Genomic DNA, 18246 nt, shown 5'->3' on the forward strand with positions numbered 1-18246 from the left:
GCTTGGGCTGGATCAACCCCTGGCTCCCACTGCCCCAGCACCCAATTCCCGGCCCACCCTGCTCGTGTGCCTCACAGACCCCATCCCCGGCTGGAGCTCCTCCTGCCCCAGCCCCTCGATCACTCCCGCTCCCTGCCAGGGGCTTTGCTGGCAGCCGCCGTGGCCAGCGGGCAAGTCTGCAGCGCTGATGAGATGCACCTCATTATCCCTCATTAAGAGGGCAGGGCAGCTGGCGGAGCCAGGAACTGGTTCGTGCTCCCTGGGGCCAACCTCGCCACGCTGGCAGAGATCCCGGGTGTCCCGGGAGACCCTGACGTCAGGCAGCCCCGGAGGTCACCCTGAGCACCCCAGTCCCTCAGGAGGAGCAGAGCAGAGGTGTGGCTTCCCCCACAGAGGCTGTTTTCCCACGCACAGGTAACGCTCAGCTCCAGGGATGCTGAGCCCTGGGAGCTCGGGGGAGCAGTTTCGGGACTGTCACTGCTCTGTAAGCCAGGATGTCCGGGGGCAGTTCTGGCTCCCCATCCAGCTCCAGCTCCATCCTCACAGCCCGGAGGAGAGCCAAGGGCTGCCAAGCCAGGCCCGACACCCCCGCTCCCCTGCTCTCTGCAGTCACCTCCTCTCCAGGCACCAGCCACCACGGGAAGGTGATGCTCTCGCAGCCCTGCGTGGGAAGGCGCTTTGGCAATGTCCTCCTCCCCTCCCGTCTCCCCAGCTGCTCATTCTCAGTGTCATCCTGCCAGGCTGCCCACGGGGGACACAGCAGCTCCTGCCCCGCAACCAGCCCAGCAGGGCTCACTGTGCCAGGCTGCGGGCGAGCCAAAGGTTCTGTTCCGTGGGCTACCCACGGCTCATCCTATCCATGAGAGACCTCCGAGCAGGTCACGGGGCTGCCGGGCTCAGCCCTGCCCCAAGGTGACATCCCCGAGGTGACAGAGAGCGGTGGCAGGGTGGCGTGCGCTGTCACATTCCCACCGGCCACGGGGCTCGCAGGCTTCAGTCTGACCCTTCAAGTGGTGCCAGCACCTCCAGGCTCCAGGGTGCCCGGCCACAGGGCAACCTCTGGTTTGTCCCTTCGGGGGCAGGTTCGGGTGCCACAGCCCCTGTCCCAGGCTGCAGCCCCCGAGGGCTGGAAGCTGCTGGGCACAGCGCGGCTCTGCTGCCTCCGAGGGGGAGCTGGATAACACCTGGGCACAGGTGAGTTGCCCGGCCGGGCCCTGCTGTGCTCGCTGACCAGCAGAGGGTAGCAGATGGTCAGAGCTGTCCCACTGCAGCTCGGACACGCGATGCCCAAGAAGCACCTCTAGTCCCACGGCGGGCCATGTCCCACCACCTCCTCGAGTCACCCTCACGCCTCTGTCGGGATGTGCAGCCACCATGATCCCATCCTGATGTCCCCATGGAGGTTTCTGTCACTCCCTACATCACCCTGAGTGACCAGTGCAAGGTCAGCAGGTGTGTGGCACCCAGAGCAAACCCTCGAGGTACGCTCCCTGTCCCGGGACATGCTTTACCCGGGACCTTTGGGGCTGGGAGCTCACCAGAGACACACCAGCCTGGAGGAAGGAGGACCTGGACTGAACTTCAGTTTTCCACTGTCTAGAGAAGGGTTGCGGAGAAGGGAGATGAGACACCAGGCACAGGGGCACATAAGGAAAATCAGAGAATCACAGAATGGTCATGTTGGGAAAGCCCTCTAAGATCCACTCATTCCCCCAGCACTGACGTGTTCACCACTAACGCATGTCCCCAAGTGCCACAGAAGTGGTGACCTCCACCCATACCCTGGGCAGCCTGCGTCAGGGCCTGACCATCTCTCCAGGGAAGGAATAATCTTTCCAAGGGTTGTGTGGCTGTGACGAGACCCACAGTGGTGGGACCTCCATTCTCAGAGAGTTCTGCACCAAAATGCTCTGATCTGCCTGACCTTTGGAGCCCGGCCTTAAGCGGGAGGTTGGACTCAAGCCTTCTGCTGGTCCCTTCTACCCTACATCTTTCTGTGACCCACTGAAACCCAAATCCAGCATTTCCTCCCGGCTTAGACCAGGCCTCCAGGGGAATTGGCCTCTCTGGGGTCCATCATGTGGGTTATGTCAGTACCTCACAGAACCAGACTGGTGTGGGTTGAAAGGTTAAAAACCATCTCCTTCCACCCCTGCCATGGGCAGGGACATCTTCCACTGTCCCAGGCTGCTCCAAGCCCTGTCCAGCCTGGCCTTGGACATTTCCAGGGATCCAGGGGCAGCCACATCTTCTCTGTGCACCCTGTGCCAGGGCCTCCCCACCCTCATAGGGAACAATTCCTTCCCAATATCCCACCCATCCCTGCCCTCTGGCAGTGGGAAGCCATTCCCTGTGTCCTGTCCCTCCATCCCTTGTCCAAAGTCCCTCTCCAGCTCTCCCGGAGCCCCTTTATGCACCAGAAGGGGCTCTTAAGTCTCCCTGGAGCCTTCTTCAGGCTGAACACCCCCAGCTCTCCCAGCCTGGCTCCAGAGCAGAGGGGGTCCCACTCCTCCCCTCTCCCAGAACCTCAACTGCTGTGTGAGGAATGGACTAAATAAAGACTCCTTGTGGCTTTAGTGACCAACCAGCACTGCCCAGACACATTTCCATCCAGGGCACATCCTGCTGAGCTGTCAAAGCAACAGCACAGCACCCCCTGCACACTCAGAGAAGGCAGCAGCTTCCCGACCCCTCCATCCCTGCAGGAGCCCCTCACACACCTCCGCAGCAGCTTCCTGACTCCCCCATCTCTGTAGGAGTTTCCTGAGCTCCATGGAGAGCAGCAGGGCCTCTGCCAAGCAAGGGAGGCAGGCTCTGGTGTCCACACCAGGGTGGTACCTGAGCCCTCTGTGCTGTGGCTCTTGATCGCACCCGAGCCTGGGCTGCCTGCCCCACATACCCAGTGCCCCTAGATCCCTCCATCACACCACCCAGAGCAGTAGGACCTTCTAGAATCTGGAGGGGGAAGTTTTTGGGGATGGTAAAGACTTCACTCTCCATCTCAGCTTCAAAAACACCACATAAAACCAGGGGTGTGATGAACAGGAGAAAGCATTTAAGTTGATAAAGAAGCCCAAGTCCTGCCCCAAAAAGGGATTTCTGTCTTTGTTGTGCCTCTCAGAACACTTTCCATCTCATTTGCTCAACCACAATGTTTATAACTTAAAAAACCCCAGAACTCAATTCCCTGTGGAGTCTCTAACTCGGAGCTGCAGTGAGGCTGACGTGAGTCTGTCCCACCGGTCTAGCGGGAGAATCACAGAAAGGGAGTGAAGAGTTTAGATGGAAACCAATTAAACCTGGGCAGCTGCCAAACTGGAGGTTTAATGATCCACAAGCTGCTAAAAAAGCAGGGAGTAGGTGAAAAGCTGTTAATTACTTTGCACTGCTGGGCACGCACGAACTCCACGTTTGGAGAGGTGCCACCTAAAAGCACTGATAGGGGTTTGGACAGGGTGAACACGTGTGGAGCTGCCAACACAGCCCAGAAGGGCTGTCCTGGGCCTCCCAGCATCAACCACTGCTTTTGGAATAGTCATCCCCATCCCTGCAAGCACTCAAGGACAGGGCCTGGAGCAACCTGGGCTGCCAGAAGGTGGAACAAGACGAACATTAAGGTCTCCTCAATCTGAACCATTCCATGCTGATTGTTGGTGGGAGCAAGGGCAGGGAGCCCATCCCCGCAGAGCTCAGCTGGCCACGGCTGGGCTGTGTCAAACGGCACAGACACAGTCCTGCCATTGTGCTCTGACTGCAAGCCAGGACTGCCACCACCTCCTGACGCCAGCTTGGGACACCCAGTGCCCATCCCCAGCCCCAGACAGCGAATGAACTCCGGCAGGACCAGGCCTGGGTGAGCTTTGAAGTCTCTGCTGTTTTATTGCTTGCTTGGTGTCACAGCTGAGCACGCGGCCAATGGGACGGACAGCACGGAGCTGGACTTGGGCACTGCGGCCTCTCCAGTGGGAGGGAGTGGCCCCCCCGTGCCACCTGCCCCAGCAGGACCCCACAAGGACAGGGCTGGGACCCCCTGGCTCCGGGGAGCGCTGGGGCAGGGCAGAAGGGGCTGGTGCTGCGAAGCAGCGGTGGCAGGGGTGACAGTGGGGCGCTCGCTGCAGCATGGGGCGGGCGGGCAGTACAGGGCGAGCCCTGGCCCTGGAGCTCACTGCGAGTGGATCAGTGCCCCGGCGCCCTGCCCGAAGCCAAAGCCCTTGGGACCGAAGTTCTTGGCATAACAACCTGCAGAGGACAGAAGAGAGACACAGGTGAGGCTGGCAGGTGAGCAGGTCCTCCCAGGGGGCACACCCTGCCTGGACAGGACAGGACAGGACAGGGTTTGCCACGTTTGCTGGGCAAACAGCAGGAAATTCCCCAGCGCCGTGGCTGGCACAGCCACTCCCGAATGCAGCTGCTGGGCCACCCCCTCCCCAACTTCCATCCCAGCCTGGGTCCCTGCACAGGGGTCCTTACCCCACCCACAGCCCCTCGGAGCCCAGCACAAGCCACCAGGGAAGCTGGGGCTCACCTTTGCAGTAGATCTCCCCATCTTTGTCTGCCAGGGTGGTGGACTCCAGGCTCTTGCCACACTTAGCACAGCGGAAGCAGGACTTGTGCCAGGACTGCGGGACAGGAGCAGAGCTATCAGACTCCGGGGACAGGGCAGCCGGGCTCTGGCCCCAGCCAGGCTCCCTGCTCTGTTCCTGACCCAAAAGGGCTGCCAAAGAGCTCTGAATGCCATAAAAGCCTTGCCATGGAAAGCACTGACTTCCCAGCCCCACACAGAAGATTCAGAGAGGAAACACCAGGTGTGGTCACTGCTCCTGTGTTGATTTGATTTTGGAGACCTTTTGCCCCCACTCACAGAACTCCTTTGTGCAGTAGTTTCTACAATAATTTGTAAGGTGCAATCCCTCCCTCTTTGGGGACTGTCCTCTCTTAGCCAGCAAGATAAATCCTCCCTAGAGTCCACCCCCCCAAAAGCTGCTGGATGTTGGGCTGGGGGGGCAGCAGGGATGGGACAACTGCCCCCCACCACCACAGCTCCAAGGGAGGCAGCAAACAGAGAGGAAGAATGCCAAAACCAGCCAGTGTTTAAAAATAACCCCCCACGGTTCCAGCAGGCCCCTGGAGATAAATGAGCTCACAGCCTTTAGGCAGACCTTGAGTAGCTAGAGCTGCTCACAGAGGAATTTAAATAAACACTTCGGAAAACATGAAACCTTTTTTGGAAGAAAATGTAAAATTCGGGGGCTGGAGGAGGAGGTATTGGATGGAGTCATCCAGCAAACATTAGCACATGAAATACATGCTCTGGAATCCTCTTTGGGTCTGCTACAACATAATTGCTTCACCAACTTCAGTTCCCTGTAAACACTGGAGCCAGAAGCTGACCAGGACGCCCAGATCATGGTTTTGAGGGTAAATTCGGCTTCTGACCCTGGGCTGCCCCTCAGTGTGTCCATCATAAGTCCCTGCAGTGCCAGCTCTGTTAGCTCCTCGCCTTGCTCTGGAGATGCAGCACAAAGCGCTAGGACAGAGCCCAGCTGGGTCAGGGAGTGACCCCACATCACTGAAGGGGGGCTGTCCCAGCATGGCCCCCCTGCCCCCATGGCACAAAGCCCAGTGGCCTGGCCTGGTGTCCCTGAGAAGCTCTGCATGTGCCTGACTGGGCCTCACCCAGGTCCCCAGGCCTTGCAGAGAGGCCAGGCTGGGACAGGGCATGGCTCAGGGTGCCAAGAACCGCGGTGAAGGGACTAGCGTGACATAGGAAGGGCTTGTGACCTGCACACCCAACCCCGAGCTGGCCCAGCCATCATCACAACAGCCCCAGGGACATCCCCCAACCCCACAGCCACAGCTCCAACATCCTGCCCAGCCTGTGGGCACTGCTGACCGCTGGAATTCAGGCCAAATCCAGGCTGCAGCATCCCGGCCTGCAGCACAGGGCGAGCAGGATGTACTTTGCAGTTCTCAGTGACACTGGCCATGGCCCACAGCACTGCTGACTGTCCCAGCACATCCACAGCTGGACATCCACTGTGGCCTCTGCTGAGCAGGGCTGTGAATATTTAACTTAAAATGTCTTTTTCTCCCTTCTACAAGTCTGTGAGAGCACTGCAGCCTGGGGAACCTGGCTCCTAGACACGCCAAGATCTATTGGTGCCAGGCTTCCAGGTGAACGTGGCCATTGGACCCAAGCCCAGCCCAGCCTGAGGGGCAGCTTCAGACTCTCTCCAAAGGTGTCCCTGCCATGCAGCACCCTGTGCCCCATCCCCACCATCCCCTCTTACCTTCCCAGCTCCAATGACCTTCTCGGCCGCGTACACAGCCTGGCCACAGCGGGGACAGCCGTCAGCTCCTCCCACCTTCTGCGCCATCCGGGCTGCATTGGGATTGGGGGGTCGGTGGGGCTGGCCCCTGTGGGTGGCAGGGAGCTCATAATCAGAGATGCGCAGGCGAGATGGAGGAGGAAAGAACTATGGGATCCCAAATCCCAGCTCAGTTCAGAGCTTTGGGAACAACGTGTTGAGCCCTACAGAAAGTTCAGCCTGAGGGCTGTGTGCTGGGAGGGGTGGGCAGCGTGCTCAGGCCATGGGGATATGTCCCATTCTGTCCCATCCCATCCCATCCCATCCCATCCCATCCCATCCCATCCCATCCCATCCCATCCCATCCCATCCAGCAAACAAGGTCCGGTGGGGTTCCCTGGAGGGGCAGAGAAGCCAGGCAGCCAACAGACACTGCCAGGAGCCCAGCACGGGCTGGACACTGCTGGGAGCCCAGGACACTGCCAGGGGCCAGCATGGCTGCACGGCTGAGCACCGCAGCACAGGTGCAGGGAGAAGGGGCCCACAGCAGCCCCACTGTGGAAAACAAGACTCCAACTCACTCTTCGTATTTGATTCCCAGGGACTCGCCCTTGTCCGTGCTCAGGGTCCCTGCTCCCTGGCCATAGCCGTAGCCCTTGGGGCCATACTTCTTCCCATAGCAGGACTTGCAGTAGATCTCCTCGCCATGCACGGCCACGGTGGTGCTGTCCAAATTCTTCTTACAGACCACTAGAACAGAGGGGAGGGTGTGGCATCACCCTGCTCCGCCAGAGCTCACTAATTAGCCGGGGAAAACAAGTCCTCACAGGGACTCCGCTTTCAAGGAGTAGGGAAGCCCTCGCCAGGATCCATGCAAACCAGGGCAGATAAGGATCACAACAAGAGCAGTGTCTGGCTTTAAAAGGAAGCAACCAAAGCCAGGAGGGTGATACCAAGGGAAAGAAAGCTCTGTTAACCCTCTGGGTGCTGCTGTCCTGGAGCTGCACTCAAACCATGGGGGAGAATTTCCCTACGAATCACTGCAGGATTCCCAAGCCTGGGGATGGAAGGATGTCCTGGCCCCACACCTTGTCCATGGCAAATCCACAGCAGGAAGCACTCAGAGCAAAGAAAGTGAGCAAATGTGGTTTTCCTGGTGTTTGGATGGACCAAGGGCACCCTGTGGCCACCACCACACCCAAGGCACGGCAAGGGCTTCACATACTAGGCACAGTTCAGGTGACACCTTAGCCCTGGTGCTGCCCTGGTCTGGGAGGGTGCGTAGGGGGGTCTCAGGTGAGGAACGCTAACTCAGCTGGGTGTTTGAGCCCTGGGGGTCAGTGTGGGATCTAACATGGGACAGAAGATAGCAGCCAGGCTCAGGGTGAGCCCATCCAGAGCTTGAACTTGGTGCTGGACTCAGGCCTTCCCCTGATTTTCAGGTTTCCATAGAATCGCAGACTGGTTTGGGTTGGAAGGGATCTTCAGCTCGGATTATCCAATTCCAACCCTCTGCCATGGACACCTTCCACCAAACCAGGCTGCCCCAAGCCCCATCCAACCTGGCCTTGGACACTTCCAGGGATCCAGGAGCAGCCACAGCTTCTCTGGGAAGCAATGCCTCCCCACCCAAGAATTACTTCCTTATATCTAATCTAACCTCCTCCCTTATATCTAATCTAGATTGCTCCTCTTTCAATCTAAAACCATCCCACCTTGCCCTGTCATTATCTGCCTGTAAAAAAAGTCACTTTCCCTCTCTTTTATAACTGCCTTATAAAACCAATCACTCTCCTTCTTTATACAACTGGCTTAACTGGGCCCCTTAAGGTCCTGGAAGCACCAGCTCCTGTCCCAGCTCTGCTCTTCCCAGCCTTTCCTGGGACACCCTGGCCAGCCAGCAGGAGCAGGAGGGCACCAACACCCCCACTCCAGGTGATCTGCAGTGCTCACCTGGCCCGTGCAGCCCCAGCCCCTGGGGCAGAGTCCTCAGCGCTGGCAGCCAGCCCTAAACGGATCCGGCTGCAACTGCTACACAGCTGCCCCCATCCTGCTTTCCACGCCTTAAATGTCGAGGCTTCCAGCAGCTTCTTGGCCAGCAGAAAAGTTTCTTGGCCTTTCCCAATATCACAGGAATGCAAACAGAGCAGAGCACTGTCCTCAGAGCAGCACAAGCTGAGCTGGGGCAGAGGCAACCCTGCCATGACTAAATACGGCCGGGAGAGCCCTGGGTGCCTCTGCTGGACCAGGACAGGGAAAGGGAAGCATCTGCTGCCATCTAAGGAGGCTCTGGCAGGGTCCTCTCCTGCCTACATGTTCCCACCACAGCACAGCAGGAGCTGGTCATGGAGAATGGATCCCAGCTGGGAGAGACGACAGCAGGGAACAGCTCCAAAGCTGCCAGGCTCCTGGACTGCTGCCGGGATCTCTGCACTGCCCTGGAGTGACACGGCTCAGGCAGACCCTCAGGAGGGGAATTTGGGCACTTCCACTGGCATTTCAAAGGGCTTTGTTGTGAGCTTTGTCCCCAGGGTGGCACTGAATGACCTCAGCGGTATCTGGATGGATCTGGAGCTCCAGACCAAGTTTTCACAGCCCCTCATTAGTACTCACAGAGCTTTGAGAGGCAGCAGAAGAATTCTTTACCCAGCCCCCGGTTTGTGCATTGCAGAAATTCCAGTGCACTGCACTCACCGAGTTAAGGACCCTTTGTTTTTCTAAGAGCAGCTGAGCTGCTCCACGAAACAATTAGACAAGGGCTGCCTCTGCTTTCCAAGGTGAAGGGGCCCATTCCAGCTCATTTCTGTGCACTATCCAGGCAGCTGGATCAGGGCCAGGAGTCAATCATCAAGTTGCTCCCTGAGCTCTAAAGCACTGTGGTAGGTTTGGCTCCTTTTGGATGATGTTTTTGGCAGATCAGGTCGAAGTATTTGTTATTCTACCCTAAAGATAAGGGTTTCAAGTTTCTTGATGGGGCCCAAATGTAGCACTGGGCAACAGGCTGGGACTGCAGGAGCTCAGAAGCACCACCCACAGCCTGTGGCACGGACTGGGAGCAGTGGGCAGCAGGGTGGGCTGGCACATGAGCCACAGCCTGAGCTGGGGAGCCACAGCCAGGATGGGCAGAGCTGCTGGCTACGTGTGGAGTGAGATTAGGAATGTCTGCAATGCATAGGGACAGGAGCCCCGAGCCCAGGACCCCTCCCTGGGCACTTGCTTCCCTGGGCACACAGGGGGTGACCTCCTTCCCGCTCTGGCCGTGTGCTCCCCCGGGAACCAGTGCTGGTAGCCTCATTCGGCAGCTCCTGGAGGCCTGCCCTGCTCGCTGGGTGCCCTGCCAGCCTCCCATGGCAGCAGCTCTCCCTGGCAAAGCAGCTGTGTGCACATGGGGTGTGGGACACGTCCCCCACCCTCCTTATCTGAGGCCACAGGACAAAGAGCATTTCCTTCTGGAGAGCAGCTGCCCTAAGAGCCCAGCCTGCCACCCCCTTCCTGCCCAGGAAAAGCCTCTCTGCAGCTTCCCTGCCCAGCCAAAACAAGCTTCCCGCTGGGACACTCCCACATATGGGAGCTCCAGTCCAAGCTGGCTGCCCTCCACATTGCAGGGAGCACAGACATGGCAGCAGCCTCCCTCTCTCCCTCACATCTGGATCCAGCTGTGTGTGCTGTATCCCAGGCAGGCTGGACACCAAGTATCCGGCAGCCAGGCCAGGTGGGCACAGGAGCACGGCAGGGAATATCCCATGAGGACACTGATTGAAGAGATCAGTCGAGAGTGTGCGGAGTGCACCTGTTTCCAGACCTCAGCTCTGCTTGATGCCCGCATGGAAAAGATCCCAACTGTGCTCCCTGCTGTGGTGATGGGATGGTGACACTGGGACCAGGGCACTGGGACAGCTGAGGAAACATTAAACCTCAGCGGGGCACTCTGCAGATGCACTTCTGCTGCTCTGGGGCAGCTGCAACATCTTGGGGAGCCACCACAGGCACAGGCAACATGTGTGCTCCTGTCCACAAAATGCTAGAGAGGTCAAGGTGGGAAAGGACCTTGAAACTCACCTTGTCCCACGCCCTGCCACAGGCACGGATACCTTCCACTAGACCAGGTTCCTCCAAGCCTCATCTCCTGTGAGCACAGGAGAATCACTGGTTCTGATATGTGATGGTCTCCAGGCACAGGGGACAGAAATCAGGCTGAGGACACTGCTCATCTCTGGGCTCAAAGGTCCTGCAGCCCCTCAGGATGCCCCGGGCTTAAGGAGCTGCTCTCAGCACGGTAACACCACCGGCCCTGGGATCCCCCAAAGGCAGGGAAGGTTTGTGCAGGGACTTGCAGCAGGATCCTAGCAGTGTTTGTAGGATTCCATGGAGGAGGCAGAGGAAGGGAGCTCAGCACTGGATCACTCTCAGCCGGATCCTGTAGTGCTGTCCCTCCCTGGAGGTGACACTTGGGTTCACACATACACCAGACACCTTCAGCAACAGTGGATCTGCAGGCAGGCTGGGGGTGATGCCCCAGCACTTCTCAGGAGGCTTTCCATCAGCACAAGCGCCAGGACAGGACTACATCTCCTCACCATAATCCCCTCAGACATGAGATTCCATGCCAGCTCCCAAGGCTCAAGCACCTTTAAGTGAGGCAAAGCCACTTAGAAGGCTCCAGCCAGCACTCACTCTGAGCACTATCTGGGATGTGCCACCTCCTGCCACCACTGCCACCTTGTCTCATGCTCTAATCCTTAGTATCTGGACACAGACCAGAGGGCCCAGCCTGTCCTTTCCCTGAAGTGGGGTCGGACTAAATCTTTGTGTTGGTGCTGGCTGAGGTCAGTGCTGACAGCCTGGACAGTCCCTGTGTCTTGGGATGAACCGTGCTCCTGCCACGCTGCAGGCTCTGCAGAGATCCTGAGGAGCCCTTGCCCAGGAAGTGGAGAGAGGGTCAGGGGAGGGGTGGTACTCACTGCACAAGAAGCAGGACTTGTGGAAGCTGTTGCCTTCACACTGCACCTCCTCAGCGAAGTACACGGCCTTCTGGCACACCCCACACTTCTTCCCTCCTCCCCAGTTTGGCATCCTGCAGGGAAAGCACAGTCAGGAAGAGAGGCAGGGATGGCACAGCCGGAGCTGGGATGGCACAGCCAGAGTTGGGATGGGGCAGCCGGAGCTGGGATGGGGCAGGGATGGCACAGCTGGAGCAGGGATGGTACAGCCAGGGCAGGGATGGCACAGCCAGGGCAAGGATGGCACAGCTGGAGCAGGGATGGTACAGCCAGGGCAGGGATGGCACAGCCAGGGCAGGGATGGCACAGCTGGGGCAGGGATGGTACAGCCAGGGCAGGGATAGCACAGCCAGGGCAGGGATGGCACAGCCAGGGCAGGGATGGCAGAGCCGGAGCAGGGATGGCACAGCTGGAGCAGGCACTGGAGCTCCAGCAGCTTTCCCACATTCACACGTGCAGAGCACCCCCAGGGTTTTTGGTGTTTTAGGGGTTTTTGCACAGACTGCAGGGCTGCACTGGGCAGAATCAGCAGATCTCAGGGCCCCAGCAGTGCCAGCTGCCCCCAGGGAGCACCGCTCCTGTCTGCCAGGAGCAGCAGAACCCCCTGTCCTGGAGCCGTGGGAGCTCACGGCTCCTGGCAGCGCCAGGAAAGGGAGGAAGTGGGACAATGCTGGGAGATGGCACTCACAGAGTTCCCCAGGCACCTCCTCGGGTCACAGCCCTGCTGTCACCCCATGCCATGGCCAGGGTGACTGAGCCTTGGGGCTGGAGTGACAGCTGTCACCCCCCTGAACACAGTCCCAGCTGCTCCTCCCTCACCAAATCTTCCATCTTGGCCACTGCAGGGCAGGGGATGGTCAGGGCTGCCCCAGGGCAGGAGCTGACCCTGACACCATCAAACCCCAGGCTCTGGCACCGTGTTCCACAGCACCGTCAGCTCCTGCCTTGCCTGCCCAACTCCTTCCCCTGCACTCAGGAGCCTCAGTCTCCTCCAGGACTGCAGGCAGAGTTGGGAGCCAGGAGAATCCAAAACCCATAACACAGCAGAGAGCAAAGATGTGAGCACCAGCACCAGCCTAAGCCACCATCCAGCTCCTCAGCAGGCCATAAAAGCCTCCATCTCTCTTCTCTTTCCTGCACTGTGTCTGATGAGACACTATCAAGATCCCCTCGGTTTGCAGACAAGCCCCAGATACTGTGAGCTGCTCACACGAACAGCAAAGTTCCAGCCCAGAGGGGCTGTGACACTTGAGAAGACCAGATGAACGTAAACCTCGAGACATTCATACTGCAAAGGCCTGCAAGGACACTCTGAGGGAGCCAAGCTGGTTGAATGTGGCCAACAGGGAGCTAAGGAGGATCAAACAGCAAACAGCAACCCGGGGTTGCTACAAGGACAATGAAACACTTTTTGGAGGGGCCCAATGACAAAAGAAAGGTTGATGGGCAGAAGCTGCAGCTTAAGAGGTCTCCAGGGCCCTCTTTCCATCAACACCTCTTTAATTGCCCATCCTGCTCCCATGTGGGGACAGGCAGCAGAAACCACCAAGTGCTTCCTGACTCCTGAGCAGCTACAGCAGCAGGACAAGGTCCCCAAGACCAAACCTCAATTGCAGAGTGCAAGATCTGCCAGCCTACCACACTGCAGATCTCAGCATCTCCTTCCGCTCAGCTGTGTGGAGATGAGGAAGGGCCACACGAGGAGCTTTGGAGCACACCCTGAAGCAGATCCAAGCCCCTGGGTCAGCCCAGGCAGCTGAAGCCCCATCCCTGGGCCTCCAATCCCAGTGGCTCCCGCAGCTGGGCAGGTGGGTGCTAAACCCAGCAGGACTGGGGCTGTACAAACACCAAACGAAGGTGGGGGAGCAGGAAGGGCTCACAGGCACAGCAAGATCCCTGCACTTTCCAGGTCATGGGGAGATCTTCCCTGTTTGAGAATATTTGGTCAGGAAAAGGGACACTGATCCCCTCTGGGTACCAGGGCAGGGCTGATTCGCCGACCCTGCTTTACCTCAGCCACTGCTCCCAGACGCCCAGAGGGTCTCAGGGCAGGACAGACAGACAGAGCACAGGCTGGAGAGGCTGTGTTGGCTGCAGGGATTCCGGGAGCTGTGTTTGTGTTGTGATCACAGCAGCTGGGAGGTCTCTCCCAAAGGCTTCCCACTGTGCCAAATCCCTCCCTTCCAGCCTGGTCCTTCCAGCCCCAGCCTCTGGATTGCCTTAAAAGGACACAGACTGTTTCTCTCCGGAGCCTGTTTTTTCCCCTCTATCAGGAAGAGGGCTTGACCTGGTTCAGGAGTTTCCTTGGAGGGCAGAAACATCCAGCAGCACCTCCTGCCAGCCCTGGAGCCCTGCATGGTGGTGGGAGCCCACCAGCCCCTTCTGCCCCTGCGTCAGGAAAAGCACAACACTGGCTACAATTCTCCTGGGTTCCCCAACCCTTTCCAACCATCACAGTTGGCAGACCCCTCTCTGGCATTCCCCAGCCCTGGTTTTTAGGAGCATCCACAAGTGCATCCCAGGGTTTGGGAATAGTTGCTCCCCTTCATCTCCACAGCACATTTTGTTCCCCTCACAGCAGCAGAAGCAGTGAAGGAAGAGCCTTTGTTTGTCCTGAATATCAGGACATCACCAGCGGGGACACCTTCCCCTGAGCTGCCTAGAAGCCTACAGGAGTAGAAAAACTGCTTCTGGGTGAAGCTCATCTGACATTTGCCACAGGAGGAGTCCAAGCCCTTTGGCTGCTGATTTTTCTCCATCCACCATGGGAAGGCTGCAGGTGCCTCCACTCAGGTTAAATGTCAGGTGATTTCAGCAGGTGATATTCATCATGAAGAACAAAGGCAGCCCCAGCAAAGCCACATCCCAGTAAAACCTCCTGGCGCACCCCAGGATTGATTTTCTGAGGGGAGACACCATGGAAATTAGTTTGTCCTGGGGACCCATGTGAGGGCTCACAGAGAAAGCCTGAGATAAGATTTTAATTGTAAAGAATTCCCTGTTAGTCCACAACACACCCCCCACGTGGTGAGTGCCCCTCGCCAGAGACCAAAGAACAGTTTGTGCTACAGGCTGGCATCAGCAGCAAAAAACGAACAGGAGAACCCTGCTCTGGGAGCCTGCACCTGACCAGCAAAGTCCTCACAACCACCATCAAGACTCATCCTCCCAACTCCCTAAGCAGTGGCCACTTTAAGATATGACAAATCCTATGTTTGTAATCATTTCAGCATTATTTTCAGGATACTTTGTATATTTTGCCCAGCTGGTGACCACAGTCACACTTATCCAAGTCACTCTGGGCCCCGTGCAGAATGAGGAACAGGAGGTGACAGTCCTGCAGCCCATGACCTCACTGAGCACAGGCAAAAGGGATACCCAGGGCTGCCAAAGAAACAAGATTATTCTCCTTCCTCATGTGGCTCCACAGTCCATGGAGCACAACTCCTGGCAACCACATCCAGAGCCTCACAAACAGCACCCTCAGTGCCAAGCTTGGCCCTGGAGCCACAATCATCCACAACAAATAAGGGGAAGGCCCTCATAACCAAGACCTCGTCCTTTAGCAGCAGCTGCACTGTGGGGAGCACAGACACAGGGGAGGCTTAAGCAGAACCACCCAGGGTTGTCACTTGTTGGAGATTAACCCAAATTCCAGAGCCTGATGTTGCAGCAGTTCAGCTCTCTGGCCATGGGAGCACTCAGGGCAGTGCAGGTCCCACCCTGAGGAACATCCCTGCAGCCACCAGGTTGTCAGCTCAAACTTCTGCAATAGCTGGAAAACCTTGTCATTTCTGTGCCCTACTCAAATCCTACAATCATTAACTGCAGAGCAATTACTTTGTGCTTGGAGATCACTGAGGAGTGGGAGATTCATGCTGGCCCATATTAAAAGTTCTTCTCTTTCCCCAATGAGAGCATTAAAACAAGTGAATGACAGCAGAGAACCATCAGTGCTGCACAAAATTCACTCCTAAGGATGTTCACAGTAGTCCAGGCAAGATTAACTCATGCTGTGGCAAAGGGAAGGGAAGGAAGCCACAGCAGGAGTCCCAAGCCCCGGAGTCTGAGTAGTGCCTTTGAGTTTGGAGAGCAGGTGGCACGACCATGAAATGGGCAGAAATTTGGAGCAGAAGGGACCCAGACAGATGAGACATGGGCAGAGAGGAACCAGATGCCAGGGATACAGCAGGGAAGAACCCCTGGGAAAGCCCCAGGACACGGCACCAGGGGGGCAGCACCAGGACCTCAGTCAGAGCCATGGGGCACTCTGCCCCAGGCAAATGGCATCTGTCACGGAGCAGCCGTCCCATCACCTGGGCACAGGTGAGAACAGCCCTACAAGGGGCAAGCAAGAACTGCCCCGTCCCCTACTGTCAGCTGCTGGGAGAAGCAGTGACATCAAGAGACTCTGTGTCACCAGCAGTGCAAATGAGGGTGAGTGAAGGTCCTGTGTGACCAGTGATGTCAAACTGGTGAGCAAGAGAATGGGGACCTGAGGTTGGTGCCCTCGGAGACATGGAAGACACGGGGAATTACCAGGGAGACATCACAGAACTGCCCTGGGAGATGCAGCTGGACCACATCAGATGCATCTGAGAGCTTTGCCGGGACGGGAGGGAGGAAAACAGGAGGCTCTGAACTGCAGAGTGATGCTCACATGTGGCTCATCTTCTTTATGACTCTCAAAGCAATCAAGCTTGATTCCATCAGCAATCGGGAATGATTCTGCAGCCTCGGGTTGGCTGTGCAGGGAGGGAGCCCGAGCGAGGCCAGCACAGCACCGAGCCATCAGCCAGACACGGCTCTCACAGCCATGGGCCCCTGCCTGTGCACACACTGCTCCCAAGCTTGGCTTACTGAGGCCACTTGGAACTGGGGTCCTCCATGAAAATCCCAACTTGATCCAGGACAAAAGCAGCGGCATTTACAGGGGTGCTGAGAAAAGCTCCTGACTCACACAGGGATCGAGATCCATCACCTGACCAAGCTCTCCTGAGCTTCCCCAAAGCCCTGAAATGCCCCAATTGGGCACATCCTCCTCACCAGGTGCTGCCTGCCAGGAGCAGGGAGTCGAGCCCAGCTGCTCTGAGGCAGCGCTTGGGTACTGCCATCCCACCTGGAGAGGCGCTGATGCAGGGACAGCAGAGGGGCACAGAGCCCCTGACCCGCGGGAGCAGCACAGCCTGGAGCTGTCTGTGCAGCAGCAGCGCTGAGCTCCTGGGAAGGGCTGAATCCCCACCCAGGGCCCAGAGCTCACCCACACCACTGCCCTTTGCCAGCCCCTGCCCCAGCACAGTAACAAAATGTCTTGAGCTGGAAGGCATCCACAAGGATCACATCCAACCCCTGGATCTGCACAGACACCCCAACAATCCCACCCTGGGCCACAGAGCACAAACACTCCTGAAGCTCTGGCAGCCTCGGGGCTGTGCTCATTCCCTGGGGAGCCTGGGCAGTGCCCAGCAGCCTCTGGGAGAAGAGCCTTTCCCTGAGATCCATCCTGACCCTGCCCTGAGACAGCCCCAGCCCTCAGCTCCTGTCCATGTCACAGGGAGCAGAGATTGAAGCTGTCCCTGTACTGCCCCTCCGGAGGGAAGCTGCAGATCCCGGGCAACTCTGACCTCAGGCTCCTCTGCTTTAGCACGAACTGACTAAATGACCACAATTGCTCCTTGTGGGGTTTCTCCTCTCACCCTTCCCCAAGCTCCAGAGCTGGGAAAGCAGCGCCCAAAGCCAGCTTCACCCTCACGCTGTTTTAGCGCTAGCCCCTTCTCACGCAGGGAGATAAAGGACATCTGATACAGGCACTGGGCAGCACCCGAGCTTTCCCCAGTGCTCCTGAACTTCCTCCCATGGGCTGGGGGCTCTCAGTGCTGGAAAGCATCACCCGGACCTGTGCTCGAGCGTGTGCCCAGCCTGGTGCTCAGCAGCGCAAATCTCCTGTAGCAAGTGACCTGAGTCCAGAGCTGAGCTGCCTCAGGCTCCCCGCAGAAGAGCTGTCCTGAGTCCAGCCGATCTGATGCAAGAGCTTTGGCTTCCGCATCCCGCCATGTGCGCGGCTGCTCCGGCAGCGGGAGCGGCTTCAGGACCCACCGCCCCCTGCCCACCTCAAGCGCTCACAGCGGGGCTGCAACCCCCTCCAGCCTCGCATTTCCCACGCCGGGCTGGGGGGCGGCGGGAATGGGGCAGCCCGGGGGCATGGAGGGAGGGATAGAGGGATGGAGGAAGAGCCGGGCTGGGGAAGCGGCAGCCCCGGGCACGGGCGGGGAGGCGGCTCCGCTGCGCTCGGCGGGACCCAGGGACGTCCCAGCTCCGCACCCACCTGCGGCCGGGCCGGGGACGGTGCCGGTGTCGCTGTTGGTGTCAAATCCGGTGTCAGTGTCAGTGTTAGTGCCGGTGCTGCTGTCGGGAGCCGCGCTGGGGCCCGCGGCCGCTCGGAGGTTTTGTCGCTGGCGGGGCAGGGCGGGTCGCGGGGCGGCGGCGCTCGGCGATGGGCCTGATGTCACTGCGGGAGGAGAGCGCGGCCGGGATTCCGTCCCACCGCCGGAGAAGGAGCCTGCGGGGCCCTAAAAGCCACCGGCTGGTTCCCAAGCGGCCGGAGTCCCTCCACATGGTTCGGTCGGTATTTTGTTCCGATGAACGTTTTCCTCTAAATTAAAAGAGGATTTGCAAGATTGGAGAATGAGAACAGCCCTGTGGAGAAGGACTTGGCGGTATTGGAGGATGAGAAGTTCAACGTGTCCCASCCACGTGCTCTGGCAGCGCAGAAACCACCCCAGCCCTGAGCTGATCCCCCAGCGTGGGCAGCAGGGGAGGGGGGGATTCTGCCCCTCTGCCACACTCAGGTGAGACCTCACCTGCAGAGCTGCCCCAGCCCTGGGGTTCCAGCACAGGAAAGACATGGAGCTGCTGGAGAGAGTCCAGAGGAGGCCATG

At 58.4% G+C, this 18246-nt stretch overlaps 1 protein-coding gene across 1 annotated transcript; it reads right to left on the reverse strand.

Annotated features, from left to right (window-relative positions):
* Window positions 1–3993: 3993 nt before the first annotated feature.
* Window positions 3994–17853, reverse strand: CSRP1 (cysteine and glycine rich protein 1). The gene is made up of 6 exons (XM_057374427.1): window positions 17634–17853; window positions 11270–11382; window positions 6890–7058; window positions 6291–6417; window positions 4526–4619; window positions 3994–4239 (listed from the first exon to the last, which is right to left on the reverse strand). Exons 2-6 carry the CDS (start codon window positions 11379–11381, stop codon window positions 4163–4165), a joined length of 579 nt encoding a protein of 192 aa, XP_057230410.1. The 5' UTR covers window position 11382; window positions 17634–17853; the 3' UTR covers window positions 3994–4162.
* Window positions 17854–18246: the final 393 nt, after the last annotated feature.

The sequence above is a fragment of the Malurus melanocephalus genome, unplaced genomic scaffold, assembly GCF_030028575.1.
Source record: "Malurus melanocephalus ecotype Western Australia unplaced genomic scaffold, MMel_1.1 scaffold_224, whole genome shotgun sequence".
Classification (NCBI taxonomy): Eukaryota; Metazoa; Chordata; class Aves; order Passeriformes; family Maluridae; genus Malurus; species Malurus melanocephalus.